Source organism: Taudactylus pleione, unplaced genomic scaffold (assembly GCF_031769625.1).
Source record: "Taudactylus pleione unplaced genomic scaffold, aTauple2 ptg000518l, whole genome shotgun sequence".
In the NCBI taxonomy this organism is placed as follows: domain Eukaryota; kingdom Metazoa; phylum Chordata; class Amphibia; order Anura; family Myobatrachidae; genus Taudactylus; species Taudactylus pleione.
Genome location: NW_028284920.1, coordinates 2237265 through 2254662, shown reverse-complemented (window position 1 = coordinate 2254662; position 17398 = coordinate 2237265). Strand labels below are relative to the sequence as shown.

The window sequence follows — 17398 nt, the reverse complement described above, 5'->3', positions numbered from 1 at the left end:
GGATCCCGGTGGTCCAAATCCCGACACTGGCATCCCGACAAGGTTACAATCCCAACGGCTCTAGGTAAGTAACCCTAACCTAACCCTCCCTCCCCGTTGCCTGAATCTAACCTCCCCCCAAGTGCCTACAGCTAACCTTCCCCTCCCCACACCCTAAACCTCACCCTCCCACCTTAGTGCCTAATTATAACCCTCCCCCTAGTGCCTAACCCTCCCTCTATCCCCGTTACCTTCGGGATCTCTGTGGTCAAGATGCCGGCGCTGGTATTCTGATAAGTGTCAGCATTCTGAATGCCGCAATCCCCGCTGTCGGGATTCTGAATGTATCCCAGTGGTTGATGGACCCAACCAAATTGACCATATGTATCACAGAACACCAGCACTGACTTTGTACAAATGTACACTGCAGCATCATTGCATTGACTAATGCAGCACAGGGGAATTCCCGGCTAGGGAGCTGTGCCAATGAAGCCTAATGTTAAAGAACTGAGGGCCTGATTCAGAGACGCTCGTAAGCGGCCGCTCGTTCGCTCCGAGCGATGTTCGCACAACTGCGCATGCGTATGGGTTGTAATACGCATGCGCGAACCAGTCATTGCGGTCGGAAATTTTGTGCTCACAAAAAAGCGAGTGCCTGCTAATTTGAGTGACAGAATGAGGCGTTTGTGGGTGGTAACAGGGGAAGGTGCTTGAAAACGGGGAGTGGAGATCCGAACGCAGGCGTGCCAAACGGTCAAAACGGGCGTTTTAAGGGTGTGCATAATTAACAAAGCAGCGTCATCGACCACGTCACTTGGTTGTTTCTTAGCCTGAACTGCTCGCATGATTGCAGTAGGAAAATCCAACCACAAGCACTGCGAGCAGTTCAGACGCTTTTCGATGTACTCGATTAATCAAATAAATAGCGGAGATGACGTAGGATGCGAGCGGCCAGGGGGAGTCTTTACAAAATAGCGAGCGCATATTTTGTTCGCTCGCTCAGACATAGAGGCGTCAACAGACCGCAAAGAGCGATCGCTCAATTTAAATAGCCGGCCCCTTTTTCGAAATGAGCGAGCGCAAATAGCGTCCGGCTCTGAATCAGGCCCTGAGGTTATTACTTTTTGAATTTTGTAGAATTATTTAAATGAATATCTTCCAAATCTATTGTAGAAATGTCATGTGTGTCTGTGTTTGATCTAAACGGTTTGGAGCACAAATCTCGGCGTCGTAACTATTTTTAAACTCCAGGGATAGTTCCATCTGTTTTTCTTTTGGCAGCATCTAAACCATACTCCCAAAATATGTCATACTGCTGCATTCCTACTGCTCTGTTGTCATATTTGGCCTGTTACTTCCTCGCTGTAACATAGGAAGCAATGTTTTCTCTTTTTTATCCATCAGATGGTGACTGAAAAGCATAAAATGAATGTACCCGAAACAATGAACGAGGTTTTGGACATGTCCGATGATGAAGGTAACGGAATGAACAAATATCCTTCCTATTTTCTGTGTCATCACTAGTCCAGAAGTGGGGTTGTAGTTCTATTATGCAGACAATGAAGTATTAACCAGATAAATGTAAAACTGAAAACATGGCAGGTTCTGTACATTTTATTTATAAGTGGGAAATACAACAACTTTTTTATTTTAAGGAGATTGATAGTGTTATCCGGAACCTCAAAGCAACTGCCTGTTATATTTAGTAATGTAACTCCTAACTAACTTTCTTATTAAAGTTAGGGGGTCTATGTACTATGCCTGGGAGAGAGATAAAGTGGACAGAGTTAAAGTACCAACCAATCAGCTCCTGTCATTTTTTCAAAAATAGCCTGTAAAGTGACAGGAGCTGATTAGTTGGTACTTTACTTTATCTCCATCCACTTTTTCTCTCTCCCAGGCTTAGTACATAGACCCCTAAGTCTGTCACCTACAGTGGATCTCATTTAGCGTTTGACTCATTTTGAATCCCAAGCATGCATAAAAATGTGTACATATGATGAGTCTCTCATATCTCAAGGTACATCCAACTAAAAAACACACCTTGACAGAGTTCGTAGTAAATGTGAAAGACCCTTATTCGTATACAATATAATAATGTAATGCAGTGATATATACAGAAGAGAGACAAACATCTTTACAGTGTTATTAACAATTCTCAAAATATTTTTTTTAATTTCCAAATAAAACATAATGAAATACAAACACCACAACATCCGTCACTTATCGGGCTACAAATCAAAGGGGAATCTTCATTTGTGGCATAGTCCAATGTAAATGATTTGAATATATGTATGCTAGTTGATATAATGTAGCTGCAATAATTAATGTACATTTATTATCAGCTGAATGGGTCCGTATGCAACAAGAAGCATCTGGTGTCATCAGTATCACATATGTTTACACCAGGCCAGCATAAGATGGACATCTGTAAGTGTGCCAAAGTCTCATTAGGTCACATCTCCAGCAGACGGGCTAGACTTACATAGACACACTCCAGGCCAAACATAAGATGCACTAAAATCTAGATACGGACACATTTTGGCATTGCTTGCAGGGTACGGAAATGTAATGTATACACCATAAAAATGGATGCACGTCCAACGCTGAATGAGACCCAGTTGATGCAGCCATTTTGGAGTGTTACCAATACGCATGCGAATACAGCCCATTAATTCACTGGAATCCAGTGGAGTGACGCACTTTAAGTAGAATACTTATCAACATTTAAGGTGTGATTCCGAGATTTACGCAATGCCGATACTTATGCTGATTGAGCAAATTTTTGGAAATTGCGCATGAGTGAAATCCGTACTGCACACGTGCAGTGAATGGTGTGCAGTTGCGCTCGCACAGAAGATTCGCTTGCAAAGTGAGTGACAGGTAGTGAGCATTTCGGGGAGGTAACGGACAGTGGCTAAGGAAGCACATGCGTGTCTGACCGTTCAGACGCTGTTTCATGGGCGTGCATAAATTAGCCATTGCGATCTCCTTCGCAGCATGAGAGAGTGTCAGGAAAGAGTGATTGAGACAGGTCAGACTTCACTCAGAAGCTGCATGGCTGCCCGAGCTGCATTGATGATCACGATGTTTACGCTGATGCACATCATTGGATGGATATGAGAAGGCAGCAGTGGGCTTCCCTATGCTCAAGTAAGCTTTGGAAGGCATTAGCATATTTTCGCAAATGTGATCCGTAAGAGATCGCAGTTGGGATTGCTTTAGCGTAAGTCTCTGAATCAGGCCCTTAGAATATACCAGCGGCAGAAGTGCAGAGTGTGCTGTAGAGCTCAGATGGTAAAGGAGCCCTTAATCATGGTCACCCTCCTGCCTCTAAGGCTCCCACTTCCCTCTTTAAAGTCCCTTTATGCTCTCAGAGTGAAGGGCCATTCTGACTCATGCACTGGTGGCAGTTTGCATGGCTCATAATAGCCTGATTAGCATCAGTAGTAGTTTTGGACCCAACCAAATTGACCACATGTATCAGAGAACACCAGCACTGTTGGTGTACACCTGACCATGCATGCTCAGTAGAAGCCCCCACGTGTCCATTTTGGCAGGAGGATAGAGCAGTATTGATGGGCCGCTACCCAAATATAAGTATGGGGTCTGGCAATGCACTGTTCTGCTTTTGGAATATATTATTTGTTATGCAGGGTATGAGATTTGCTGTTCATTAAACAAATTGTCACCACATGTCAGAGTGATGTGATTCAGCTGAGACAGCAATGGCTGCTCCAATCCTGGAAGTGACCCATCAGGCTGCTGCTGGAATATCAGACAGGCAGAAGCCACACATCATATGGGAATGTGGTGCTGTGCCTCTTCATGGATTACAGCATGTTGACTGCATTTCTTCATTGCTAACTTTATAATGATTGAGTGCAGTAATGCACCACCCCTTGCTTTCAACAGAATAAAGATTGTCTTTATGGCCTTTACAATGAAATATGAATACATTTGTAATGTTATATGCATCGTATTGCAGTATATCTTCTGTTTACAATTTTTTACTTGAATTACACAGTTCGTAGTGCCAATGTACCTGAAATTCTCAGCGATGCTGAGTATTTGTCAGAAGGGGATGAAGGTATATTGCTTTTTTCAACTGCAGTGTATTTAACATTCAGCGGTAGTTTGGAGCTCTCACAGCAAAAATAAGTGTATCAAATTTCCCATACAAAATATAAGATATTTGCATTATATAACCTTGTCGACATATTTCCCCTTCTCCTATCATCCATACACTATTGTCAGCTGTCAACACCATTGACACAGTATTGGGACACATCCGAATGTCTGATACATTGTTACTTTCAAATAGTTTCTGTTCTGCCTGAAACTGCGCTGCCCATCTCTTTGTCCACTGCATATAAATATTTGTAATACATTCCAACAAATAAGCAGTTGGTTGATAGAGAATTACTGCGATTAGCAGGTATTTGGCAGATATGAGTTACTCCAGTACCTGGTATATATGCAAAGAAACACAAGTCCTGGATTTCCCAAATAAGATTGCTTTGTGCATTACAAATCCTAAACTCAAAGTTATTGTCCCACAGTTCAGCCTCTTGATGATATCACAGTAATAGGATACTGTAAATAGACACAGATTCCTGCAATCGGTTTCCCTTATTTGGCAACCATGATGCAGCATGGGGGGGATTGTATGGCCTGAGAAATCTTCGGTTCACATAAATGGCAAAGTTTTGCATTCCAGAAATGCATGAGCCCACACATTACACATGGCATCATTTCATGTACATGGGCTGATTGTGAGTCACATGCTACCACGCCCATGTCTGTCTTTTGCCAGTGTAGCGTGTTCGATTTTATGCTAATACCGCTGCAAGCCCTTCCCTGGTGTACATCCGTGCGTCTGTATGTGCAAGGACTAAGACGCCCACTTTGAGCATCTCTAGATGCTGAAATACCACTTGATGCATCTTTAGACGCAACCATCGGTTGCACCATCGAAACTTGCACCTGAAGGTGCAGATTCTCTATCGGACTATGGCCTTCAATGTGAGCCATTAAGCTCCTCAGTTCACAACTAGTTCAGAAGCACACCCGCGACACTCTCATAACTAGAGATGTGCGCAGACCCCTGTGTTTTTGGGGTTGGTTCTAATTTATCATCGTGTTTTGGCAAAACTACCCTCAGCTGTTTTGATTCGAATTCAGTTTTGGATTTCTTTAAAAATTAAAAACAAAAACAGCTAAAATCATTTAATTTGGACCTGTTGTTGGTCCTTCAGTAACCCCAAAGTGATTCCAAACTGGGACTCTGTTTGACTCGAAACCACTAACTTCAGGGCTGGGTGTCCATATAACAAAACGGAACCGCACATCTCTACCCATTACACGGTTTGTATTCATGCATCTGAATAACTGCCTCCCAGTCACCGCCCAGGAATCCCCAGCACATTTCCAAGACACTTTAGATACTGTGCGTTTAAATTGCAACTACACCTCTGTGCGCGCACACCGCGTGACATATGCGCTGTGTGGCTTTTTAGTGACTTAGACGCATTCACTTTTAAAAACATTGACCACTCAGAATCAGGCCCATGATGTATAGAAGTATAATCTTTATATTTGTTCTCATATCCAAACATTTGTATAACAGGGCATAAAAAGACAACCTGCAGGTGGTCAAGTGCAGATCTGGCAGTAAGGAAACGGTTCTCCTGTAGCTGGTCTGAAGAATAATAAAAACTAAGGGTCTCATTCAGACCCGCTCAAGAGCGCAGGACGCTCGCAAGCGGGTCGATGTTACCCCAATGCGCATGCGCACATGCGCGAGACCCGGACAGCGACAGCCAAGCTGGGTCTCGCACCAAAGGGGGCGTGCTGTCAATGGTGACTGACACCCCTTTGGTGGGCGCGCCGGGGGCGTGGCTGCCAGACGGAGGCGTTCCCATGGGAACGCCTACCGTCTGGGTCCGGCCCCACTGACATCACTAGTGATGTCAGTGGGAGTGATTTTGGCTCTGATAGAGCCAAAATCACTCCAGGGCTTGCGGCCACGAGACCCTACCGCAGGGTCTCGTCGCAAGCCCGATGGTCTTGACCATTGCGACCATCATCATGGACGCTCGCATAAGCTGTGGGTGGTAACCCACAGCTATGCGAGCGTCCAAAAGGCCGCTCCACATTTAAATAGGACGGCCCTGATTCAGAGCGAGCGCTCTGGTCAGAGCGTCCGGCTCTGAATCAGGGCCTAAGTATGTTCAGTGTTGGTCTGTGTCCTCAGGCTTTGACGTGCCCATTTCAGCTGCCCCTTAAAAATTAAAATTATCTTAAAATACTATTAATCTTACTGAGTATTTTATACTTGAAGCTATTAATTCAGACCAGACTCGTGAGGTTTGGATGCTGTATGCTGCAGATGTTGCGTATCCAACGATCCCTGCAATTCAGTTTATTGTTTTATTATTACTGGAGAGGAGAAGTGTAAAAAATAATCTGTTTGTAATAAAAAGACAACAAAAACAATCTAAACCCTTGCATGTCGTGTTGATTGTGCAACACACAATTCTCTAATTATTTACAAAAAAGTAAAAATAAACCCTGGATCTTGTTTGTGTTGTTTGAGCTCCAAGTTACACACTACATATAACACTTATCTGCCTGCATAAATGAGTGTTTGTTCTTATAAATATGAATTAACTCTGGTTTCTGATCCTAACTGCACAATGATGTCTCCCTTTTACAGCTGGTGTTTGCTTTTACTGTGGATAATGTGTTCTTCCAATAGGATGAGCTATTACTGGAATAATATTTAAGGGGCATATTTACTAAAACCTCTTAAAAGGAAAAGTGGAGGTCAGGGGCATATTAGCGCCTGAGGGGGCTGTGTAGCCTCTGCGATGAGCAGTGCTCTCCCCCATATCTTACCTTGTCCCGGCAATCATGCCACTCCTGCTAAGTGGCACCATCTACCTATTGATATTTCCAAAGATGTCACTTTGAGGATGGTGCTGTGGAGGAGGGACCCGTTTGCCGGCACAAGGTATCTATACTCCGGGTGCAGGCTGTGCAGTGCGGGCCCCCCCTGGACCCAGGGGCCCATGTATACCATACAACCTGCACCCATTATAAATATGTGTATGGTGGAAGTGTTGCCCAATCAGATTATAGCTATTGTAGTACATTCTAGATAATGAAAGCTACATATTTATTTATTTTAAAGTGTCTGCTATACATTATGTATTTAAAAACTTAATGGCTGATGTAGTGTCAGTGATGGGTTACAACTGTATTGTGTCCTGGGCAATAGTTTGAGTTTGGAATGTGACTTGAAATAAAAATACATTTTCAGGTATACTAAATGTCCATGTCACTCTGCCAAACTAACTTAGGGCCTGATTCAGAGCCGTTCGCTATTTGCGGTCGTTCGTTCAAAAACAAGGGGTGGCTATTCAAATGATCCGTTCGCAAATTGCAGTCTGTTCACACCTCTAAGTCTGAACGAGCGAGCAAAACATACGCTTGTTTATTTGTTAAAAACGCCCCCTGGCCGCTCGCACCATACGTCATGTCCGCTATTTATTAGATTAATCGAGTACATCGACCAGCGTATGAACTGCTCGCTATTCTTGTGGTTGGTTTTTGCTACCACAATCTTGCGAGCAGTTCTGGCTATAAAATAACCCAGTGACGTGGTCAATGACGCTGCTGTATTAATTATGCACACCCATAAAACGCCCGTTTTGACCTTTAAGCACGCCTGCGTTCTGATCTCCACTCCCCGTTTTCAAGCACCTTCCCCTGTTACCACCCACATACGCCTCATTCTGTCACTCAAAATAGCAGGCATTCGCTATATTGCGAGCACATGAATTTCGGCCGCACTGACTGGTTCGCGCATGCGTATAACGATCCGTACGCATGCGCAGATGTGCGAACATCGCTCGGAACGAGCGTACTGCTGCTAGCGAGTGGCTCTGAATGAGGGCCTTAGTCTGTAGGTTTCGCTGCACTACAAAGCCCATATCTTGCAATGTTCTTGCAAGTATAACTGCACCAGTATTAAAAGGCAAATCAGCTCTTGGCTTTCTTCAACATGGGGTCTAGCCTACCACCTCTACTGCCAGGAACTGTTGAATAGGGTGTCTTCTGGCACAGTCATCGGCTGATCAAGCTTTTGGGCATATTTTTCTGATGCCCTTTATTCTGTATAAAAAGGTTGTTGCAGGTAAAGATGACTCGGAAATAGTTTAGTTCATAAATATTCAACCTAGTAAGCAATAAATTAATTTAATAATATACTGCTAAAACACATAAAAGTATGTGTATGGTCTCTCAATGTGTATCAGGGATTCCAACCTCCATCTACTGTACCGTTTTTAAAAGCAAAAAAAGTTCCATCAGTGATACTGTCTCATACTTGCCAACTCTCCCTCATTGTCAGGGAGACTCCCTGAAATAGCAGCAATCTCCGTCTCCCTGAAAAGTGTAGCAATCTCCCTGATTGCACCTTACCCCCATTATGAAGCTGTTATATAACAAATAAAAACAGAGATACATATACAGTCAAATGGGAATATTCGTGTAATTTCCCTGCATTAATAATAAGGCACAATGGGGCAGATGTATGAAGCTCTGGAAAGTGATAAAGTGCAGAGTGATAAACGACCAACCAATCAGCTCACAACTGTCATGTTACAGGCTATGTTTGAAAAATGACAGGTAGGAGCGGATTGGTTGGTCATTTATCACTCTGCACTTTATCACTTTCCACAGCTTCATACATCTGCCCCAATGATCCCTATGGCTGCATGCATTTTCTGACAAGTAATAGTGTGTTTTCATGAATAAATAGAGCCTACTAACTGCTTTTGGACTCATTTACTTTTGGATGTAAGTATATATGTTATGACACACCTTCCAGATGTAGCAGTACACGTCCACTTTAAAACGCGCTCATAGGTGCTGCTTTCACAATCTCCATTAAATGCTTTTTCAAAAGTAGGTAAGTATGCTGTCTGTGAAGGAGGCAGAGCAGAGGCCCCCAGGTCATGCCTTATTCCAGGCTGCTGTCTGTACAAAGGTGTGTTTTTCATATGCAACTTCTTGTGATCATAAACTGATAACTATCATGCAGGCACACAATAACAATGTTGGGAGACCATACCATGGGACGGAAGTGTGACAATTGCCTAGATGTAATTTATGATCTACTTATGATGGTTTCCAATGAGATCAACATATTGATATATGTCATTTGTCTGTGATCACAGCAGAAAGCGCTTTTCATACAATTATAACACACATTGGGCAGTACTTCCAGTCCATAATAAAAATGCGGGGAGACAGTTTGTCCGCTGTGTGTGCTCCATTCCAGTTTTTAAGTTGTTCCATATAGAAAGTATCAGCCCCACCTAATACCACTGTGAGCCACTCACTTTATTAATACATATTGTTTTACCTCTTAAATTGCTGCTTGTTGTGACCTCACTTATATCTAAGTCATTATCATAATGAGGTATTTACAACTTTATTTTGTGTGCCTAATTTATACTTATTTAATGTTTTAATTTTAGCGGTTTATATGTGTATATAAATGTGCTCTCCAATATAAAGTCATCTACTGTAAATGGTGCAGAAGACATCCCATAGAAAACGTTTCAGTAGGAGCCTCATGTACCTTCTGGGCAGTATGGTAAATATAAATAAAAGGGGAGATATCCACCCAAGCTATGTGCCCAAGCAGCAGCACTTCCTTCTACTTATGTATTTACACTTTTGCATATAAAATGCTATGTATATATATATATATATATATATATATATATAGCTGAATTTATAGATTATGCATATACAGTAAGTAGAATTTGGCTGTTTTCATTAAATGTAAATTAGAATTCTTTCAGTGAAAGTCATGGCCTTGCCCCTGCTTCACTTACGCTGCTTCGGCTGGATACACACTGAACGTTGTGTTTACCCAGTAATCTGACGGATGACCCCCCTGCCGAGGGACCGACATCGGGCGACCGGTACTAATTAGATGATCCGGTGCCCGACTGCCCGATATGTCGGCCCCAGCCACATCCCTCTGCATGATGTCATCAGCCTCATTATCAGGTTGAGCTGCATGTAGGGCTGACCTGACAATGCGGCTGACAACCCCATAGTTGGGTACACACTGCACGTTTTGAATTAATTGTCATTCCAATCTGTCGGAATCAGGCAAATATTTCAAAATATCGCTAAGTGTGTACCCAGCTTTCTCACACAAAAGCAGTCTGGACACTGCAGCCTGTCAATCAGTCCGCTTGGAGCCAGGGAGGCATCAGGCAGCATCCCAGGAAATGGCCCTCCTGTGGCATTAGCATATGATTGCATAGCCACTGTGATTGTGCAATAGCGTGCAACTCTGAATCAGCCCCAGGCCCTGAGACGCTCACTTTTAGTTCACGTGTAGGCGTGTACACTGCGATACCGATTGTAATAAATAAAGGAAAAAATGTGCTGATATAACGGTGATTGCATGTTAGTGCAGTAGAAATATGAGGCCAAAAACTGGTATTAACAGCAAAAGCAAATAAGTCAGTTCAGGGCACACCATATGGAGCAACGGTCAGTTCAGGGCACACCATATGGAGCAACGGTCAGTTCAGGGCACGCCATATGGAGCAACGGTCAGTTCAGGGCACGCCATATGGAGCAACGGTCAGTTCAGGGCACGCCATATGGAGCAACGGTCAGTTCAGGGCACGCCATATGGAGCAACGGTCAGTTCAGGGCACGCCATATGGAGCAACGGTCAGTTCAGGGCACGCCATATGGAGCAACGGTCAGTTCAGGGCACGCCATATGGAGCAACGTACAGTTCAGGGCACGCCATATGGCGCAACGGTCAGTTCAGGGCACGCCATATGGAGCAACGGTCAGTTCAGGGCACACCATATGGAGCAACGGTCAGTTCAGGGCACGCCATATGGAGCAACGGTCAGTTCAGGGCACACCATATGGAGCAACGGTCAGTTCAGGGCACGCCATATGGGGCAACGGTCAGTTCAGGGCACGCCATATGGAGCAAAGGTCAGTTCAGGGCAAGCCATATGGAGCTATGGTCAGTTCAGGGCACGCCATATGGAGCTATGGTCAGTTCAGGGCACGCCATATGGAGCAACGGTCAGTTCAGGGCACAATATATGGAGCAACGAGCGGTGACTTTAATCCTTCATATGGATTCAAATGTTTTGCTGGTACAAGTAATTTGTGTCCTGGACTAACTTTATCACAACTTTCACTAAATATATGAGCTGCCATAAATATACATCAATATGTATTCTATATGCTGTAACATATACATCAATATGTATTCTATATGCTGTAACATAAGAGGCATAATAATATTACAATTAATAAATGAACATCCTTTTGTGTTCTTGGCAAATTGCGTAGTACAAAGCTACATAAAGCACCTCAGATGCTGAGAGATGTATGGGCCTCAAGAGGGTGGATCCTGAATTGTTAACCTAGAAAAAAAGAATGCAGCAAAGCTAATAGATATTTATGATACTGATAAAGGAATAATGAATGGGTAGGTGTGGTCTGTGCATAAGATCACTAATTAACTTTACAGATAAGAGTTGTAGATGATGACCTTGAAGCTGACCATACATTAAGGCTGCACTTCCACAGTTTGGAATAGCAGCTTCTAATTGGCCCTTCAGCTCACACCCTCCTACAAAGCATCACACAGCTGCAGCTCTTCTTAGCTGTGACTGTGAGATTAAACATGGAGTTCTGAGAAAAATGGCTGCATGGAGCAGCACCCTGGGCTCCCGGGAGGGGGCAGAGCAGTCAGTCGAGCCACCGGCACTACTTATATATTAATTACTCAGAGCATGTGCTCATGTTCCTTCTGCTGATGAGGCCCATTTTTTAACTAGAGAACACATGCCCCCATTGCTACTCTTTACAGCCAACTTGTCTGTCAGGTGCATTACCCAGTCTTTTATTGTGTGCATGGTAATTTTCCAACTGAAATGGTGATGTCCGATGGGTACTGCCTGTTCTGACCAAACAATGGCCACTTGTAGGCATGGTCAATGCAGGCAGCCATATTGGCCCACGTATGAGAGCCTTCGCTACTCCACATCACCAATATACAGATGCTGCAATTCTGTGGAGCAGGTAGATAATTTTAGACCTAATTAGCTACAAATCATAGTGTGTGTGGTGTGGATACAAAAAGACCACTGATCTTGATCAACGTCTGATTGGGTTCTTTGAGATGTTGATTTGGGGATTACAATACTCGTTCAGACATCTGCATCTATCCATGCGTGCAGCCATTGTCTCATACTTAGGAACTGGCTGCTTGCACTGACTCTCTGTGTATTGGTACCTTAGGTGAAAAAGGCACAGGAGTGCACAACTCACCATTGTAACTCTGCCGTTATATTTGTAATACTTGTTCATAGTTATCTTTCATGTTTCAGTAAAACTAATATATTATAAACTATACCTAACAAAAGACATCTTTGGAGCTTATTTGAGCTTTAATCCTTTCTATGCAGACAGTTGCTGAAGACAATCGTTGTCTATTGCTCTCACCCGATCAGTCTGTTCATGGGTCCTCACTGAGTAGATAGACCCACGCCATCACGTGACTATTCATGTCGGAGCATGGGCCCTGGCGGTATTAATGATGGGGCAGCTTTATCCAATTACCTGTTATCATGCTGCTTTAGCCACTTCCTAATTTTTCCTCCTAGTCTATATCTACACTGTGTATTATACCACAGTTGGCGGAGACCTAAAGGAAAGTACAGCTAGAGAACACCACAAGAGCAGCACACTTGTGGGACAGGCAAATAGAATCTTTTTGAAGAGCACAGTAGGCAAGCAGGAAACACTGTAGGGAGCAGGGGAGGAAGAATGTATATGGCTCCAGGGAAAGACAGATTATACACAGGAGGTATAGGTCCACATTCAATACAGTCAGCTGTTCTCAACTCTGGATCTTACATTTGCACCCTCTCCCCTCTTTAGGTGTCACTAAAACCTACTAGATATAGGGACTGCCTCCTAATCATGGAAAAACATAACAGTGTGTTTGGCTGATTATTATCCTGCTTTTAATTTGCTGTTAGAGGACAGGAATTTGTCTTAATTGAAGGCCGCTCCCTCTCTCCTCTGTGTGACATCGTTGTTACTGCAGAACGATGACATAGGGAGAGAACTTGGGTCAAATCCCCGCTGTCAGATCTTTGTGAATGTAGCTGGACAAGTTACTTTATAATTGCCTCTAAAACTTACACTGTCAGCACAACTGGGGCAGGGAAAGTGTGGCTGCAAATCTATGTGCAGGAACTGACTGTAAGGGAGTAAATATAATAAAGCAAGTAGTACTGACAGACAGTTATACCTTGTCAGTCACTAGTATTCATAAGTGCCCCACATTACTTACCAGTCTGGGTGTTTACTTTCTATACCTAAGATGCCAGAATCCAGAAGGACGGCTGCCCGAATGAGGTAAGTCTGGGGCGCCCTTAGCGTTAGCTGGGGGGGGGGCAACGGAGGGTTAGGTTTAGGTAGCATAGCGGGGTTAGCATTAGGTTTTGGGGGGGAGGCTAGGGTTAGGCACCACTGGAGGGGGGTTAGGCACGAAGGGGGTAGACTTAGGTTTAGGCACAAACGGGGAGGGTTAGGGTTAGGCTACAAGAAGGAAGGGTTGGGGGAAAAAGGGGTGATGGTAAGTATACTTACTCGACCCCTGTCGGGATACAAACCATCAGGATGCCGCTGTCGGTATTTTGATAGTAGGCATCCCAACAGCCGGCATTACATACCCATTCTGTCATAAGGACCATCACTATGTGAAGCTAAAACATTGATCAATATGTGACTGCTAATTTAAACCATTGGGCTGTCTTGCACGGGACTCGTTGAAGCCTGTGGTCCACAGGCTTTTACATATACCTCAATGTATTTTAGATGCTTAAAATAACAGTAAGAGTGGCTTTTACAGATTGAGCAGTCTACATTTTATATGGGTCATATGGTTTTGTGGCGATACAGTGATTCAGAGCGGGAACTTATGGAAGTTGTATCCTCATGTGTTACAGTATATTATTATTATTATTACTAACATTTATATAGTGTCAGCATATTCTGTTGCACTTTACAATTGTGAACAAAACAGTAAATAAATGCGACTGGGTAATAATAACCGACAGAAAAAGAGGGTAACAGGGCAGGAAATGTTAGTACTTTCATAGAATTCATATTATGAAATAGTTGTTAGGGATGTATGAACATTATTTTCAGTCAAGCAAACTATGTATATGGAGTATTATATACTAAAGCAGTAATATTAAACATTGCATAGTACAGTAAACCAAATATTAGATATACAGGCTCTAATCACTACTGTATTACAGATGTCCCGGGCTCACAGCTGCAGAGGGATTGTACCTTTAAAAGGCTCAGATTACAAGAAAACAAAATCCACACCCCCTGGCAGATCCCTATTTACATACAAATACTTGAAGGGCTCACATTTACACCATTCACTGCTTGCTGAGTTTTGCCAAAGGAGTGTGTGAAGAAGCTTTAAATGGATGTCTGCTGAGTGATTAGCCCAGATCAAGTTCTCCCCTTCGGATGACTGCTGTTGCCTATTTGTTTCCCCTTTTTTGGTTGTTTGTGTCGCTGGGTTTTGTCGCACAGGTTTTTAGAAGGGTTTTGGTCTCTGAGGATTATTGCTAGTGGAGCTGAGATGTCTGGAATATGTTGTCACATGGAGAAGTTAACATGACCCTGTGAAAAATAATTTTTGCTGTGCTGTTTTGGATTCATTCTAATTCACTGTTTAAGGACTACCAGGGATTTCTGGAAAAGTTCTTGTAGCTGAGCTCCTTAAAAACCCAAATGGCTCTCCTAACAAGTAAGATTTATACACTGTACTTTGCATGCATTGATTTTGCTGTGGCTGTAGGATGCAGAAAGTACACCCTGTGGCTTTTAAGCCAGTCTCTTAAAATAAAATGGGAGAGGCGGAAAGATGATCTATTCTTTATAAGTATACTTTTGTAAGTGCTCACACACTGTGTATTTTTAGATGGTCTCTGGCCAGTTAAACGCAGAGTCCATCTGTGGCTTCCTGAATGGAAACTCTAGGGTTTGAATTATCCCTGTAAAAGAGAGTGAAGAGGAGATTGCATTAATTACAAGTCTCTGTAGAAAGGTAATAGCCGGTTGTTAAACAAAAAGAGAGAGAACCTAGTTTCCCTGAACTTTGCTTTACCTGCTGGCTTGCAATGGAAAAAACAATTAGGAGTGAAAGCACAGATAAAGGGTTTGGAGTTGGACCTCATGTCACTGCTGGAATGCAGCTGCCTGTAACCTGAGGTGCTAACCCTTTGTTGTCTGTTTCCCTTTGTAATGGAATGGAAATGGCTTTAAATTGTCCCTTTGTTAATATTTTAATTGGCTATAGAATAATAATTAGCATTTATTTGGCAAGTATGAAGATAATTACATTTTGGCAGTTATAGGGAGTGCAGCATTTAACGTATCTATTAACAATTTATATAGCGCACGCATATCCTGCAGCGTGGTACAGATAATGCTTTAGTCATTCACATCAGTCCCTGCCCCACTGGAGCTTACAATCTATATTCTCTCCCACATGGACACACACATATACATTAGGGTTAACTTTTTGTCACTAGCTAATTAACCTACCAGTATGTGGGAGGAAACTCTCACAAACATGGGGAGAACATACAAACTCTACACAGATGGGTCATGACCAGGAATTGAACTCCTTACCTCAGTGCTGTGAAGCAGTAATGCTAACACTGACTGTATCTGTGCAGCCCATAACTTATAATGAACTCCGTAACGAAACTTGAACGGAAAGTTCCTATCAGTCGCTTAAATTTCCCTGGAAAAAGAAAAAATCAATCATATTCCATCCATTTGTAAAATGAGTCATGCATACAGGAATATCCACCAATGGGAGCAGCCATGTTAAGATATATTTTTCATGTCTGATTGCTGAGTTGACAGAGAACATCAAACCTGTATGATGGGAGGGGAATTTACTGGTTGGATGCAAGTGAGGTGATCATGTGACCTAATTCTGCAGCAGACCTCCCAGAAGTACAGAGTATCTGTTTTAGGTTGAAAGAACTTTATTAAAATGTTTGAATGGAACCTGGTAGTGCTGATAGTCAGGAGTCGTTACTTTACCTGGTGGTTTGAAAGTAGGCAGATAATCTCAACCTTTCTGTAAGTCTTTTTTTCTATGAAAATAGATTTAACTTTTTAAATTGTTGTGTGATTTACAATCATATAATTACCAGGTATTTTCCAATTACCAACTATATATTGCTGTATTTTTTTTTTTTTACAAGAGCAAGCATTAATATATATCAAAAACTGTGATAAACTAAATAATGTACATACTTAACTAAGAGACTTTTGAGGTCTGTATATCTTATCTCACAAACAAAAATGTTCTGTGCAAACTGTAGCTTGATGGGTTCATCATATTCATTGAGCCACAAAATTCCACACTCATTATAGCAAATCGTATAGAACAAGTACATACACGGTTTACAAAGAATGGGGAGGCCCTTCTCGTGATAAATACAGTCATATACAAGAGCATTGCCATAAATGCCACAGCAAACATAACTGACATGCTATGCTATACAATTTGATCTTTTTGTCCCTTATTGGGACCACATTAGATGCATATGCTGTGACAATACAGCAGATATCAGGCAAATTACTGAAAATGCCCAAGGCTCAATAATCTGATAGAAACTAGATCTGATTCGTCGAATGTGTTGGTAAGACAATGAATCAGCTTACAGCTTGCACTTTATAGAATGTACTTGATAAATGGCAGCTAGAAGCTGATTGGTTGCTATGGCCAACGTCTCCATTCTGTAAAAGGTTTAATACATTTTCCCCAATGTGCTTTATGCCCATGTCACACTCTTTTTAGATGCGAGTTGACAACATTTGTTTTAGACTTTCTGTAGAGCTAACTTTTACATTTGTACAAAGCAGTGGTGAAATGTAAGGGTTACTTTAAATAATGTACAATACTTCTGCTTCATGGAATATATATATATATTTGATTTAAATTGTCCTTTAATATGTATTCTAATACTAGTTGAAGATGGATATTTAACTGCATTACAATTATTTTATCACCTGTGAAATTGTATTCCAATGCTGGCACCTATATATATTGTAGCAGAGCTCTTCTAGAAAGAGGTGACACAAAGATCTGCTGTTACTTTTAGTTCATTCCATCAATAATCAAAAACATAATATCTCTAAATTATACTGAGTGTACTATTAGGTTTGTTGAGCTAATTTGTGGAAAGCCAGATGTTTGGTCTCAAAAAACAAATGTATAGAAGAACATCTTAATCAG

The 17398-nt window shown here is 42.3% G+C and overlaps 1 protein-coding gene across 13 annotated transcripts in view; it reads left to right on the top strand.

Moving 5' to 3' along the window:
* Window positions 1–17398, top strand: part of ANK3 (ankyrin 3) — a 716972-nt gene that overhangs the window by 592515 nt on the left and 107059 nt on the right. For 6 of the 13 annotated variants that reach the window (XM_088450458.1, XM_088450457.1, XM_088450466.1 and 3 more), the window contains 2 exons: window positions 1384–1456; window positions 4007–4069. In XM_088450458.1, the coding sequence (XP_088306584.1) occupies window positions 1384–1456; window positions 4007–4069 (136 nt within the window). Of the gene's footprint in view, window positions 1–1383; window positions 1457–4006; window positions 4070–14526; window positions 14888–16156; window positions 16237–17398 lie in introns of those variants that run through there. The other 7 variants (XM_088450469.1, XM_088450461.1, XM_088450460.1 and 4 more) reach the window with 3 other exon arrangements.